The 16,019-nt window shown below is 41.5% G+C and overlaps 2 protein-coding genes across 2 annotated transcripts; one reads left to right on the forward strand and one right to left on the reverse strand.

The window, feature by feature from the left end:
- Positions 1-4,625: 4,625 nt before the first annotated feature.
- On the forward strand, positions 4,626-5,249 carry LOC138909806 (uncharacterized). The gene has a single exon (XM_070201022.1). It carries the CDS (start codon positions 4,626-4,628, stop codon positions 5,247-5,249), a length of 624 nt encoding a protein of 207 aa, XP_070057123.1.
- Positions 5,250-13,525: 8,276 nt separating this feature from the next.
- LOC138909807 (uncharacterized) lies at positions 13,526-14,736 on the reverse strand. The gene is made up of 2 exons (XM_070201023.1): positions 14,531-14,736; positions 13,526-13,829 (listed from the first exon to the last, which is right to left on the reverse strand). The coding sequence occupies exons 1-2, from the start codon at positions 14,734-14,736 to the stop codon at positions 13,526-13,528; spliced, it is 510 nt and encodes a 169-aa protein (XP_070057124.1).
- Positions 14,737-16,019: the final 1,283 nt, after the last annotated feature.

The raw sequence follows: 16,019 nt of genomic DNA on the forward strand, positions 1-16,019 counted from the left end.
CGTCAAGGTTAGGCTCGATATTTTATATTGGGGTCGGTTGTACTCATACTATACTTCTACACTTCTTGTGCAGATTCGGACATTGGAGCAAGAAGAGTCCTGAGAGGTGCTTAGACTCTACCAGACAAGCCACTCGAGGTAGAGGTGCATACTTGTCCGCAGGTCTTAGAGTCACCTTTTCATTATCTCCATTATTATTTATTGTATCTGACAATATTATATTCCTTGCGACTTTGTATTTAGTGCTCTTAGTAGCTCATGTGCTCTGTGATACCAAATATTGGGGAATGGACTAGATAGTATTTGGTTTTAGACTTATAATGTATTTATGAGCTTTCACTCTTTATCTATATTAATATATTATTAACTGTTAGCCTTGATTCTTAATTTATTATTAAGTGTTGGCTTGCCTAGCAAGCGGTGTTAGGTTCCATCACGACCTTTTGTTTGGGATTTTGGGTTGCCACAAGTAGGTCTAAGAGCATTAAGTTGCATAGGTCTCACGAGTCATGAGCAAGCTTTGTAGAGTCTTGAGGATCAGTATGGAGACGTCTGTACTTATCTTCGATAGGCTATAAGGCTTTTAGAAAACTTCCCTTTCTTTCTTTCCATCCTAAAGTTTGAATCTTTACTCTCTATTCTCTCACAGATGGTGAGGACACGCGCTTTAGCCACATCATAGCAGGAGCCAGAGCCCCAGGTTGTAGCCACTACCACGGGTAAAGGCCAGAGCAGGGGTATGGGCAGAGGCAGAGCCCAGCCTAGAGCACGTGCAGAAGCACCTGTAGCTACTCACGCTCATGCTAAAGCAGCATCATTCGAGGCTCAGATAGCTCCATATGATGAGATTCCAGTTCAGGATGAGCAAGTGGGACCAGCTCAGGTTTTAGAGGGGTTAATCACTACCCTATTGCTTCAGGACTCCTTGGTCCGCATGGTTAGCCTTATGGAGAGCATGGTTCAGGCAGGTGTGCTCCTTATGGCACCAGCCGCCTCTCAGGCTGGTGCAGGAACTTACTCTCGCTACACACACTCCTGAGTAGATGGTACATGGGTATCAAATCCCAGGGGTGCTACTAGTCGGGGTGGTTCAGCCAAGTGTTGCCATGCAGCATAAAGTTAGGCATATGATATCAGGTGATGAGCTAAAGAGTATGGATAGGTTCCAGAAGTTGTTTCCTCTTCACTTTAGTGGTGCACCTTCAAAGGGTTCCCAGAGTTCTTTGACCGATGTCATGATATATTGCGCAATTTGGGACTAGTTGAGTCCAATAGAGTTGATTTCACTGTCTTTCATATCCATGGTTTGGCCAAGAAATGGTGGCAGACCTCTGAGATGGGAAGACCAAGAGGGTCACCTCCTCTTACTTGAGCCCAATTTTCATAGCTATTCATGGAGAAGTTTATCCCCTTCATTCAGAGAGATGAGCTACATGGCCAGTTTGATCAGTAGGGTGGTATGAAAGTCACCCAGTATGAGATGAGGTTTTTGGATTTGTCTCGTCATGCAGCTATCCTAATCCCTACTGAGAGGGAGAAGGTGCGAAGATTCAAAGATGGGCTTGCTTATGGTATTAGCCTTCAAATAGCTAGGGACGTCGAGACTAAGACTTCATTCACTCAGGTGGTTGAGATTACTAGGAGGATTGAGCAAATTCGTGGCTAGAGAGAGAGATGAGACATCTGTTAAGATGCCTCGTCATTTTTGGTGGTTTCAGTGGTGCCTCGTTGTAAGGCCCCGTAAAATTTTACCTAAAACTTGAGGTTTCGTTGTGCCGAAGTAGACTCCCCAGTACTTTGGGGAGTTGAAGAAATATTTTGGAAGTGCAGGGTGTTTCTGCTGCCCATTTCGCGGTCGCAAAATTGATCTGCGGATAGCAGATCTGCCACATACTGAGGACCATTATGCGGCCCATTATGCGTCCGCATAATCATTTTGCGAGCCGCATAATCATTTTGCGAGCCGCATAATCCATCGCAGACACAGCACAAAAACATTTTGGAGTGCAGTTCTGCAGTGCATTATGCGACCGTAGAATAGGTCTGTGGATCGTAGACCGGTCGCAGAGTGAGGCAGGACTGCCCAGTTCTGGAGGGCCATTATGCGGTCCATTTTGCGGACCATAGAAGCGTTATGCGGTCGCATATGCGACCGCAGATATGTGTTGTGGCTTCATTTTTCTAATTTTTTTACCCGACCCTATTTTGATTAAAAGCCCTTGGGGCTCGTTTTGAAGGTAAAAACCTGTTATTTTTGAGAGAAGGAAGAGTGTTCTAGAGAGAGAAGAGGAAACCCTAGGCTAATTGTTCATCAATTCTTGCTCAAGACTTGGAGAATTCTCAAGGAAAACTCACAAGGTCTTCATCCAAGAGGTAAGGTTCTAACCCTAGTCTTCAATTTCGAGTTTAGGTAGAAGATGGGTAATTGTGAGTATGATTCTTGGGTATGAGAGTTGTTATTTATGCATGCATGTAGCTATGAGGATGGTGGGGAGGTAATTGAACTAGTATGAGTAAACTCTTGGTATTGAATTAGTTGTGGAGTGAAGGAAATCTTGTGAAAGAACCTTGTAATCAAATTCGCACACCTAGTGTTTGATAAAATACTCAAATGAGCTGAAACCATGAATATCTTCCTAAATTGTGTTCAATTTTGCTGTGTCTCTAAATAGATCGAAGTTGCTAGGATTTTCAAAACTGTGTAGTGAATTAAGGAAAGCTCAAAGCGAGGTGTGAAGTCTAAACTCTTCTTCTAGTATCAGAACTCCTGAATCCTTGTAAAATTCTATCATGTGTAGTCGAACTTGAAATGCTATTGATGTGGGGCATTCAAACTAGTAAAATTGATTCCTGATTGGCATAACGTGTTAGAACCCTCATGTGTTAATAATTCTGTATTTTTGACTTAATTATGTTATACCCCTTTTTGGGAAGAAGATCTTGTATGAAATCAATGTGATTAAACACTTATTTCTCATATGATGAGACTTGTGAACTTACACTTGCTAAGGCCAAAGGTTCCAAATGATTGATTTAAAAGGGAACTCTCTTGTACAAACTATTATCATTTTGGGAATCCGAAGTGTGGCATTGTGAATACACCTCCACCCGCATATATTGGGGTGAGGCGGCAGGGACGCTTTGTGTAGTGTGGTGGTATTGTGAATACACCTCCACCCACATACATCGGGGTGGGGCAGCAGGGCCGCTTTGTGTAGAGTTTCTGGTATTGTGATTGCACCTCCACCCGCATACGTTGGGGTGAGGCGACATGGTCGCTTTGTGTAAAAGTAGTTGTAGAGGATCCCCGACTTATGAATTTATAAATGTTATTGAAAGCTCTTAATAAATTTGCTATGGTTTTAACGACTAACTAAGCCTTTTATTGTTACCATGATTCATCATATTCATGTTGTATTTCCAAGTCCTTGTATAGGTGTTTGGTTTTCATACTAATTCTATTCGATATGTACTAACGTCCCTTTTGCCGGGGGTACTGCATCTTTAATGGATGCAGGTGGTTCCATAGCAGGTGGTATTGATCAGTGATAATAGCACACCCTCTCCTCAGCTGACTTGGTGAGCCCCACTTCATTCCGGGCTCCTGTATCTCTTGTTCCATGTACATAGTGTTTTGAGGTATAGCCGGGGCCTTGTTGTTGGCACTGTCGTAGTACTCTTTTGTTTCTGTTAGAGGCTCCGTAGACATAGTGTGGGTTGTATCCTGTTTTGGGAAGGTTGAACTAAACTTGTTGTAATTTTACGATCTGTCCCACTTTAACTACGAATGTATAGTGTACTATTTTGGGACTTGTTAATGACGTAATGGAAGTGAACTGGTGTTAATCACATGACCTCTTAATGTTTAATTAATGATATAAATGTATCTTATATTTATTCATGGGCAAGTTAAGTAGAAGGTATTGTACAGGCTTGCTCGGCCGGGGTATCCCTGTTGAGCATCAGTCGCGCTCCTCGAGGTCGGGGCGTGACACTCATCTAGCTCGTTTGGAGGCAAGGGTTCTTTTGGTAGAGGTCATTCTATTAGGCTAGTCTAGTCAGCACTTGAGGTTCTAATGGTACTTCAGGTGGCCATGGCCCTTATGGTCCTTGTTCTAGACAACTATCATTTAGTGCGTCTCCGGCTCCCATTAATGCAACTCTAATACACAACTTCTATAGTGGCGATTCAGGCTGTCAGGGACAGCCTCAGACTCAGCAGCTATGTCGGGTGAAGGATTGCTTCGAGTGTGGGAATATGGGGCATTAGAGTAGGCATTGCCCAAGATTGCAGTGTGGAGAACATCAGGGAAGTCAGGCCATTGTCCCAGTACCAGTTACTACACCATCTGCCCAGTGAGCTAGAGATGGGGGTCAACCAGCTAGAGGTGGAGGCCAGCCAGCTAGAGGTGGAGGCCAGTTAGTGAGAGGTTGTCCTAGAGGAGGAGAACAGGTTGGAGGGGATCAGCCTCGTTGTTACGCATTTGTAGAGTAGGCCTGAGGCGAAGTCGTTTGATGCAGTCATCACGAGTATTATCTCAGTCGGTCATAGAAATGCTTTGATGTTGCTTGATCCGAGTCCTACTTATTTATATGCGTCTTCATATTTTGCATCGCACTTTAGTATGCCTCGTGACTCTCTTGATAGTCCTGTTTTTGTGTCTTCACTGGTTGAGGATTCTATAGTAGTAGATCAAGTGTATAGGTCTTGTGTTGTTACTATTAATAGTTTTGATACTATAGTTGATCTCTTGTTGTTGGATATGGTGGATTTTGAGGTTATTCTTGGCATGCTGGATATGGTAGATTTTGAGGTTGTTCTTGGTTTGGATTGGTTTTCCCTCCATCATGCTATCTTGGATTTTTACGCCAAGATTGTGACTTTTGTTGTGCTAGGGTTGCCTAGATTAGAGTGGAGAAGGACCCTTGGCCATTCCACGAGAAGGGTGATTTTATTTTTGAAGGCTCAGCGCATACTGGAGATTGGGTGCTTAGCATATTTGGCTTACATACGACATTCTACTGTGGAGGTTCCTTCTATGGACTCAGTACCGGTAGTGAGAGAGTCTTTGAAGGTGTTTCCTAGAAGATTTACAAGCATGCCACCCGATAGGGATATTGACTTTTGCATTGATTTAATTCTGGGCACTCAACCCATTTCTATCCCACCATACCGTATGGCTCTAGTTGAGTTGAATGAATTGAAGGAGCAGTTGCAGGATTTGCTTGAAAAGAGATCATTAGACTAAGTATTTTTCCTTGGGGTGTGCTGGTGTTATTTATGAAGAAGAAGGATGGTTCTATGAGGATGTACATTTAAAGAAGCACGATTCCCTAGACCTATGAGGTCCGATTCCAGCCAGAGGGATCCTAATTTATGGTGTGAATACCACGGGACGAACGGTCACCGGACAGGGGACTGTCGACATCTTCGGGAGGAGGTGGCAACGCTATTGAAGAATGGTCATCTCTGAGAATTCTTGAGTGATTGAGCTAAGAACAATTACGGTCGCAACAGATACAACACAGAATCCTCGAAAGTAAGAGAAGAAACCCCACGCCAAACGATCAACATGATCTTTGGGGGGAACGAGATTAATGGGGTCACCTTTTCGGCGGTAAAGAAGACTAAAGTATCGATAACTCACAGCAAAAGACTCCGGGAGGACGATATTACATTCACAGAGGAAGATGCAGACGGATTGCTGTTACAACACAACGACGCACTGGTAATCTTTTAAATGTGTTAGATTTCAAAATTAAGCGTGTTCTAGTGGATCCAGGAAGTTCGGCTAATATCATACAATGGAGAGTATTGGAACAAGCTAAACTCACCGGAAGCATTATTCCGACGACAAAACTCCTCGCTAGATTCAACCTTGCGAGCATGATGACCCGGGGTAAGATCTTACTGCTCACGAATGCTGAAGGAGTAATGAAAACAACTCTCTTCAAAGTAGTGGATGGTGATATAGGATACAACATCATCTTAGGAAGGCCATGGTTACATGAGATGAAAGCGGTACCTTCGACGTATCACCAATTGCTGAATTTTCTTACACCCGAAGGAATCAAGCAGATTAGAGGTGACCAACCGGCAGTGAGGGAGATGAATGCAATCTCAGTTTCCAGTAGCAAAGGGAAGGAGCGCACGTCATAGCAATTATAGGAACCAGCGCCTACTCCCGAGTTAGAAAAGGTTATTCCAGGGGCAGAATCATCAGAACAATATCAGGTATTGAGATATTTCCAAGTTCCAGAAGAAACGGACGCAACGAGATCCACGATAGAGGAACTAGAGCAAGATGCATTGTTTGAAGAATTCATAGAAAGAAAATTTCACTTAGGGACAGGACTGCATCCCGAGCTCAGGTCTGGTTTTATTGAGTTCCTTAAAATTATTTTGCATGGTCACACGAGGATATGACAGGTATCCCGACAGAAATAGCCGTGCACAAGCTGAGTTTGGATCCCAACGTACCACCGATACGGCAGAAGAAACACCCTATTACCGAGGCCCGAAATAAATTCGTCAAAGAAGAGGTAACCCGCTTGCTTAAAATCGGTTTGGTCAGAGAGGTAAGATATCCAGACTGGCTAGCCAATGTAGTAGTAGTATCTTAGAAGAACAATAAATTTAGTTGGACAAGGCTACTATCAATAATAAGTATCCATTGCCTCGTATTGATAATTTATTGATCAACTTCAGGGTGCCAAGGTGTTCTCCAAGATTGATTTGAGATCTACGTTATCATCAGGTGAAGATTAGGGCTTCTGATGTCCCCAAGATAGCTTTTAAGACTCGTTATGGTCATTATGATTTCTTGGTGATGTAATTTTTATTTTACCAATGCTCCAATGGCTTTCATGGATTTGATGAACTGAGTGTTCAAGCCATTTTGATACCTTTGTGATTGTATTCATTGATTATATTTTGGTGTACTCTTGTAGTAGATAGGAGCATGAGCATCACTTTCGGATTGTATTTAGACTTTGAAGGATCATCATCTTTATGCCAAGTTTTTGAAGTGTGAGTTTTGGTTGGACTCAGTTGCATTCTTAAGTCATGTTTTGTCTAGTAATGGTATCAAGGTTGATCCCAAGAAGACTGCCATAGTTCAGAATTATCCTAGATTACTTCAGCTATAGAGATTTGAAATTTCCTGGGTTTGGCAGGCTACTATCGCCACTTTGTTGAGGGGTTTTCATCTGTTGCAGCTCTATTGACCAAGTGGATTCAGAAGGGTGCTCATTTTAGATGGTCTGATAAGTATGAGGAGAGCTATTGGAAGCTCAAAATTACTTTGACTACGACTCTAGTGTTGGTTTTGCCCACAGGTTCGGGGCCTTATACTGTGCATTGTGATGCTTTGCGCACTAGGCTTGATGCAGTTTTGATGCAGGATGGTAGGATGATTGTCTATGTATCTCGTTAGTTGAAGACCAATGAGAAGAACTATCATGTTCATGATTTGGAGTTGGCAGTTATTGTGCACGCACTCAAGATTTGGCGGCACTACTTGTATGGCATGTCATATGAAGTTTACACTGATCATCGGGGTTTCCGACACTTGTTCAAGCAAAATAATTTGAATTTGTGGCGGTGGAAGTGGTTGGAGTTGTTGAAAGATTATGATATCACTATCTTATATCATTTGGGTAAGGCAATTGAGGAGGCTACTTCGGAGTCCGAGTCTGCTATGAGGAGTAGCTATGTTCGTTCGAGGACAAACATTTCTTTAAGAGATGGAGACAACAACCCGGTAGGTTATTGAGTTCGTAATTACACCTGTTAATCCAAATTATCTATGATCGCTAGTTGACCGGATCGTTTATATAAATAGCATGTTCCCACAATACTATCCGTCTATCCATAATATATCAACCCTATATTCCTATGGTCTTAAATCTATCATGAATGAATATAATACGGTATTCAACTAAGCAAGACTGTTAGGTATATTCCTATCCTAACCGCGAAATCTTTCCCCGAGCCACGGGTTCAGAAACAAGCTCTCTCTAATTCTACTCTAATCTAAACACGGCTTTCCAAAGCATAGCATAGATAGTAAATAGAACTTAACTGCTGGCCAAAACAATTAAGCAATTATGCATAGAATTAGAGAAACAACCAAAGATGATAACTCAAGTTAACGGTAATATAATTAATAAACTTCAATATTCATGACAACCACAACCTTAGAATGTGAAGTTTAGCTCCACATAGACATGGTAGCAAAACAACAAATCATCAAGAAAAAGTAAAAATTACTAAGTTTGATGGAAGAAAGATGGAATCTAATGAATTCCGGCCTCCACGGCGGCTCTGTGCTCTCCCTTCGTCAAAAGTCTCGTCTCCTCCTCCAAAAATTGTGTTTACGGACTATTTATATGTGTAGGAAAAAGGCCTAAACGAAATAACCAAGTCCAAAACCTAAAAGGAGACAAAATAACTTCAAAACTAAACCCGGGCATCGCAGCGTGAAACGCCTGAACTTTCTCGCGTTGGACAATGCGACGCGAGCTTTAACGCAAGGAAAACTACATGCGTCGGTTGGATTAAATGTTTCGCTGCTTCAACTCTTATTGTTACAATGTCCATTCTTTGCCTCCAATAATAGTCATTCCAATTGCTTTGTGCCATAAAGACCTTCCCTTCCACGTGTCCATCCTTTTCCAAGGTAATGTCTTCACCTCCCTTGGTTTATTTCACTGTTTTCTTCCATCCTATCATTATGTCTTAATTTCATACTCATGAGCTAATCATTGTAATGTATAAAATACACTTTGCAATATTATTTTGCTCCCGAATTTTATCTCCAAAGTACCTACACATAAATTAAACTCAATTAAGCACAAATATAGTATAGTTTAGCATTAAAACACCTAAATGTAAGGTAAGTAATGCACTAAAAATATAAAATTATAGCCAAACATCAGTGCTTAAGTTGTAAGAGTTGACCGGAGTTTAAAGTTTGTGTAGACGACCCCGCAATGGTGTTTTGGTGGTTCTAATAGCTTCATATGGGGATTTGGATTTGGGCGTATGTTTAGATTTGAATTTGGAGGTTCCAATGTTGTTTTGGCTTGAGTTGGCGAAAGTTGAAGGTTTTGAAATTTCATAGGTTTGATCGGGAGTTGACTTTATTAAAATCGGGTTTGAATTATGGTTTCGGGAGTTGGAATAGGTCTGTTGTGTCATTTGGTACTTGCATGTGAAATTTAAGGTTATTCCAAGTTGTTTAGGCTTGTTCGGCGCAAGTATTGAATTTGGAAATTTGGATTAGTTCCTCAGGCTTGAATTGAGGTGCGATCCGTGATTTTGATGTTGATTGGTGTGATTTGAGGCCGCAGGTAGGTCCGTGTTATATTTTGGAATTGGTTGGTGTAATTAGACGGGTCCCGGGGGCCTCGAGTGTGTTTCAGATTGGTTTCAAACCATTTCACCATGTTTTGGACTGCTGATTGCTGAGGTCTGGTTTCCTTCTTCGCGATCACGACAAGGCATTCGCGTTCGCGGAAGGTTGGAGTGGGCTGGACAGTCACCTTCTACGAATTTGCGGTGGGGCTCCGTGTTCGCGAAGCAGCTGGGAGCTGGAAAGGGTTTGGCCTACGTGTTCGCGTGGTTCAGGCCGCGTCCGCATAGGGTGAGAAAGGTTCTTCATCGTGTTTGCGTTGGTGTGGAAGCGAACGCGAAGCTGTTTTTTGGGCTGGTGATTTTTTGGCCTTTGCGATCGCGATTAGGGCCTCACAATGGCGTTGTGTATGCCTGGGCAGATCATTTAAGTACTCTATTTCGGGGGTTTTGATTATTTTATCACATTTTGAGATATAGAGCTTAGATTTAGGATTTGGATTGGGGTAAGTAGTTTTTACTCGGATTTGTTTATTATTTATGATTCCAACCTTAAATTTAGGGTTTGATTTATGAATCTAAGTGAAGAAATTGGGACTTTTAGTAAAAGAAATTCTAAAGTAAAATTTGATGATTTGAGGGTCGATTTGAGGTCGGATTTGGATGAAACACATATATTTGGACTACTATCAGAATGGGTGTTCGGAATTTATGAGTTTTGTCTGGTTCCGAAGTGCGGGCTCAGGGTTGGCCTTTTGGGTTGATTTTGCATAATTGATTCAAGATCTTAGCTTTATTATTTGAAATTGTTTCATATGGCTTTTATTAATGATATTAAGATATTTTTGCAAGATTCGAGTCGTCCGGAGATTGATTTACGGGAAGGGCTTCTTAAAGTTCTGATTTAGCTTGTTTGAGGTAAGTATCTTACCTAAACTTGGTTGAGGCACTAGTTACCTGAGTTATTTGTGATAGATACGTGCCATGGGTGTCACACATGTGTGGGGTTGATGTCACGCCCCAAACTAGGGGAGGCACGACTGGCACTCGATACTGTATTCGATCGAGTTAGCCACTAAACATACTAGCTAACTAGACCGGGGGCCCAACAGATCGGGCAGCACAACATCTGAAATACTAAGCCTGGACCGTAAGGTTATGATATGAATGACAATAAGCCATATAAACATAGGTAGACAAGCCAAAATAATAAAATACTAGCTGGCCGACGAGGTCGCGACTGAAGACATACATGCCTACACACCTATATATACATGTATTCGATCGAGTTAGCCACTAAACATACTAGCTAACTAGACCGGGGGCCCAACAGATCGGGCAGCACAACATCTGAAATACTAAGCCTGGACCGTAAGGTTATAACATGAATGACAATAAGCCATATAAACATAGGTAGACAAGCCAAAATAATAAAATACTAGCTGGCCGACAAGGCCGCGACTGAAGACATACATGCCTACACACCTATATATACATGCCAAGCCTATGGGCCGGAGACTGAAAGCAGGAAAAAAAGAAAGCCAGAATATTGTGTCCACAATAGTCTCTAAGAGTGTCATAAGCACTGTCGGGATAAGGCCCCAACTATACTCAAACTATACAACAAAAGTAACCATCCTATGAAAGCTCCAGGAAGAGGTGGAGCTTACCAACTCACAGCTGAACCCCGAAATCCTAGCGGAGGGGTCGATCAGAGTCCTTACCTGGACCTGCACGTACGAAACAAAAATGCAGTGTCCCCAGGCAACGGGACATCAGTACGAATAAAAATGTACTGGTATGTAAGGCAGAAAGTAGAATCATACATAGCTGATGTAAAAAGGTAATAAAGATACCACCTGACACTGAAACTCTGATAGCCTCCATGGCCGACATCCGACCTCATAGTAATAAAATATGCATGGTATGCTCGTGTAATCGTATGTCGTGAATACATATATATTGATGTAAATGCATGACATACCCAACCAAATGCTAGCAATGACGGTCTCTCCCGGTAGCTAACCGGTATCATATTGCCAACCTGTGGCCATCTGTATAATATATATAGTCTTTCGGGCAAATAGGCCCCTTACCTCCGATTATAGCTCGAAGTCCATGCATAATATGTCATGTATGATATGAACTTTGAATGCACATAATAGGCCATAACAAGAACTTAGCCAACCTTGGCTCATTGGTACTCTTATTCTCATAATCTCATAATCACCTTCGTATCGCATACAAATGTCTCGTGGAACCTCATATCTTTTTTAATAAGTTTGAAAACTTAACTCGACTTTTAGAAAGATAACTTAACTCTGAATATGTTCATAAAAAGCTTAAGGTGCTTCACTTAGTCCTTATACCTGATTTCTTGATAATTAATAAAAGAAAGTATTTTTTTTAAGAAAAAATCAAATATTTTAGTAGTTTAAACATAAAAATTATATTTGAAAATTTTGAAATCAACGTGTCACTTTAGAGATTTTAAAATATACTTTAACAAGGAAGAAGGACTTATCACAAATACTAAATGCCTTTATTTTTAAGTCACACAACCCAAAGACGAATAAGAATTCATATATATGGACATATATTTAAGAAAGCTGACAAAATGACATATATAGATGTCGAATACCCTTTTTAACCGAACGAGTGGAATATCAACCTAATAGCATCATGAAATTACTTCAGCTACGATACCGATGCCTTTCACAGAAGGTCTTTCTAGCAACAGAATAGTAAAATATCACATTTGGCGTCTTAGGAATTTCCCAAAATTCGTGCCAAAGGAAGGATGAAGCTTAGCCTTAACATACCTCTCCAACGAACATCCGAATGCCTGTAGTTCCTTCACAAAAGTTGTTCCTTACGTCCTAAGCTTCGAAACCACTATATATATACAGTTTATACGCGCCTATAAACAGTTCATAAATGAGTTTAAATCGGCAGATTTGCCATATGACCCTAACTTGACGAAATGCCCGTAGAACTTTGTAAAAACGATCATAAAAGAGTCCCAAGATGATTACCTTGGCAAACCAAGTATAAATCCTGAAGAACCAGCAAGAACAACAATTTTCTATCTTCCAAAAATAGCTCCAAACACAGCTAATAGAAGGGGAAAACGATTGCAAAGCGTAGAGATTGCGCTTCTAGGCACGGGGGCAAACTTTAACGATAGAAATCGTTAAAAATGCACCTTAATCACTCAAGAACACCATGAAATACTCTTTTAAGCTTTATCACTGTTTTGGGACGAAGATAAAATGTTTTGGGGTCTTAAAAGTCGGATTTTCCGACTTATACCACTTGTTTGACCCGACCCGGTTCGCGACCCGATTTCAGCCCGGACAGTCCGCGGTAAAACAGTCATAACCTTTTGGTCCAATGTCTGTTTGATGTGATATTTCTTTGGTTGCAAACTAGACTCGTAGACCTTCGATTTGGTAGGTTGTGGGTCGCATAACTCTTTATATATTGGGAGAAATGATCTGATACATTTGACCCAATGTTTAAAAAATTTATTAGGGAAATTTACGATAACTTTTGCCGACCTTTATTTCGCAACTTGCTTGACTCCAAAACTTAACATGTGACCAGTGTGATATTATAATACCTCATAACACATTATTCTTAGCATATTATACACTCTTAGTCTTATCCCACCGGTGCAAGTTAACTTAAATCTTCCGAACGCGCGGGGTGCTACCCGAGCCATTTCTTTAACCATGAACCTTTGTTTAAGGGATTCCTTTAACTTAAAGATTTAGTTTAGTTCCTTGATATTGCCACACATTTTCAGTCTTATTCTCCCAATGTGCTATACCCAATCATACATACCTAATATAACCACGCCACGTTACGTATATTACGTAAGAGAAGAGAGAAACACCTGGGGTCTCACAGTCTCCCCCCCCTAAGAACATTCGTCCGCGAATGGGTTAAGTCAATTCCTTGGTTTCATTTCTTATCCGCTAATACGTTATTTGCGAGGCTATATTTGTTACATTTGCAAAGCATAAATCAAATTCTGAAGATTCCAACTACTAGGCTTCGTATAGCTATCTCGCAGTAAAAAAAATTTAAATTGCGCTTTCAAGTCATTTAAAATCCATATAAGTTGCTATAAAGAAATAATTGGCAATTATTTAAATGCGGCTCACCTTAAGTCGTAAATAGGTGGGGGTACTTCTTCCTCATTTCCTCCTCAGCTTCCCAGGTCATTTCCTCGATGTTGTTATTTTGCCATAACACTTTCACGGAAGCCACTTCTTTAGTTCGAATCTTCCTTACCTGCCAATCTAAAATAACTACTGGTATCTCTGCATAAGATAAGTCTTCAGCAATGTGAATATCCTCAATGGGCGTAATACGTGAAGGATCTCCAATGCACTTCCGCAACATAGATACATGAAACACAGGATGGACTGCTTCCAATTCTAAAGGCAAATCAAGCTCGTACGCCACCCTACCAATCCTCCGAATAATCTTATACGGTCCAACATACCTGGGGCTGAGCTTCCCCTTCTTTCCAAATCGCATGACGCCCTTCATAGGCGATACTTTCAGGAAAACCCAATCTTCTACATCAAACTCTAAGTCTCGTTGTCGAACATCTGCATAAGACTTTTGCCGACTTTGTGCTGTACGCAACCGGTCTCTAATAAGTTTTACCTTTTCCATTGCTTGCTGGACTAAGTTAGGACCTAGCAACTCTGCTTCCCCGACCTCGAACCAACCGATCGGCGACCTACACTTCCGCCCGTATAGTGCTTCGTAAGGAGCCATCTGAATACTAGCTTGGAAGCTGTTATTATAAGCGAACTCAATAAGAGGTAGATGATCATCCAACTTCCTTTAAAATCTAGCACGTAGGCACGTAACATATCCTCAACTGTCTGAATAGTATGCTCTGCCTGTCCATCAGTTTGCGGATGAAAAGCGGTGCTAAGATTTACCTGCGTGCCTAGACCCTTCTGAAAAGATTTCCAAAAATATGCTGTAAATTGAGCCCCTCGATCAGAGATAATAGATAATGGCACTCCGTGAAGGCGAACAATCTCTCGAATGTAAAGCATGGCATAATCCTCGGCTGAATATGTCGTCCTGACTGGCAGGAAATGAGCAGATTTTGTAAGCCTATCAATAATTACCCAAATAGAATCATACCTCCGTGGAGTGCGAGGCAAACCAGTGATGAAGTCCATATTTATCATGTCCCATTTCCATAATGGAAGCTCAAAACACTGAGTTAGGCCTCCAGGCCTCTGATGTTCGGCTTTAACTTGCTGGCAGTTGGGACATTGGGCTACCATCTCCGCGATATCTTTTTTCATTCCATTCCACCAATAGATCTGTCGAAGGTCCCGATACATCTTTGTCGCTCCGGGATGAACTGCATATCTAGAATAATGGGCCTCCGAAAGAATCTTGGCACGGAGCTCTCCTACTGACGGTACACATAAGCGGCCCTGGTATCTAAGGACTCCATCTCCAGTTAGCTCAAATAAAGGTTGTCACTGCTGTGGAATACTTTCCCTCAGTTTTATAAGCTCAGAATCCTCGTGTTGTCGCTCTTTCACTTTAGTAACAAAAGAAGATTTTGCCGTATTCTGAACGAGAATGCGTCCACCCTCTATATCTACCAAACACACCTGCAAACTAGCTAGCTGGCATAGATATTTGGTCATCTTGACCTTATCAGCTTCAACATTGCTTAGACTGCCCATGGACTTTCAGCTAAGGGCATCAGCAACAATATTAGCTTTGCCTGGATGATATAAAATATCAACATCATAGTACTTTAGTAATTCTAGCCATCTTCTTTGTCGTAGGTTCAGCTCCCTCTGTTTAAATAAATACTGAAGGCTCTGGTGGTCGGTGAAAACATCAATATGAACCCCATATAGATAATGGCGCCAAATCTTTAGGGCAAATACAACTGCGGCTAACTCAAGATCGTGCGTAGGATAGTTCTGTTCATGTTTTCACAACTGTCTGGAGGCGTACGCGATAAACTTACCATGCTGCATAAGAACACAACCTAGGCCAATTCTCGAGGCATCACAATATATAACATAACCCTCGGTGCCATCCGGAAGAGTCAAGATAGGTGCCGTAGTAAGCCTTTTCTTTAGTTCCTGAAAACTTTGTTCACATGCCTCAGTCTACTGAAACTTAGCTCCCTTATGTGTCAGTTTCGTCAATGGTGCAGAGATAGAGGAAAATCCCTCCACAAACCTTCGGTAATACCCTGCCAAGCCTAAAAAGCTACGAACCTCTGTCGGATTCTAGGGCCTCGGCCAAGTCATCACAACTTCATTCTTTTGGCCATCAACCTTGATACCATCGCCGGTAATAACATGACCAAGAAAAGCTACAGAAGTTAACCAAAATTTACATTTAGAGAATTTAGCATATAACCTGTAGTCCCGGAGAGTCTGCAATACAGCTCGCAAGTGGTCCGCATGCTCGGCTTCCGATCGCGAATATATCAGGATGTCGTCAATAAACACAATCACAAATTCATCCAAGAATGGTTTGAATACCCGGTTCATAAGATCCATAAATACTGCTGGGGCATTTGTAAGCCCGAAAGACATGACAAGGAATTCAAAATGGCCATACCTCGTCCTAAATGCTATTTTTGGGATATCAA

This window comes from Nicotiana tomentosiformis, chromosome 4 (assembly GCF_000390325.3).
Source record: "Nicotiana tomentosiformis chromosome 4, ASM39032v3, whole genome shotgun sequence".
Taxonomy (NCBI): Eukaryota; Viridiplantae; Streptophyta; class Magnoliopsida; order Solanales; family Solanaceae; genus Nicotiana; species Nicotiana tomentosiformis.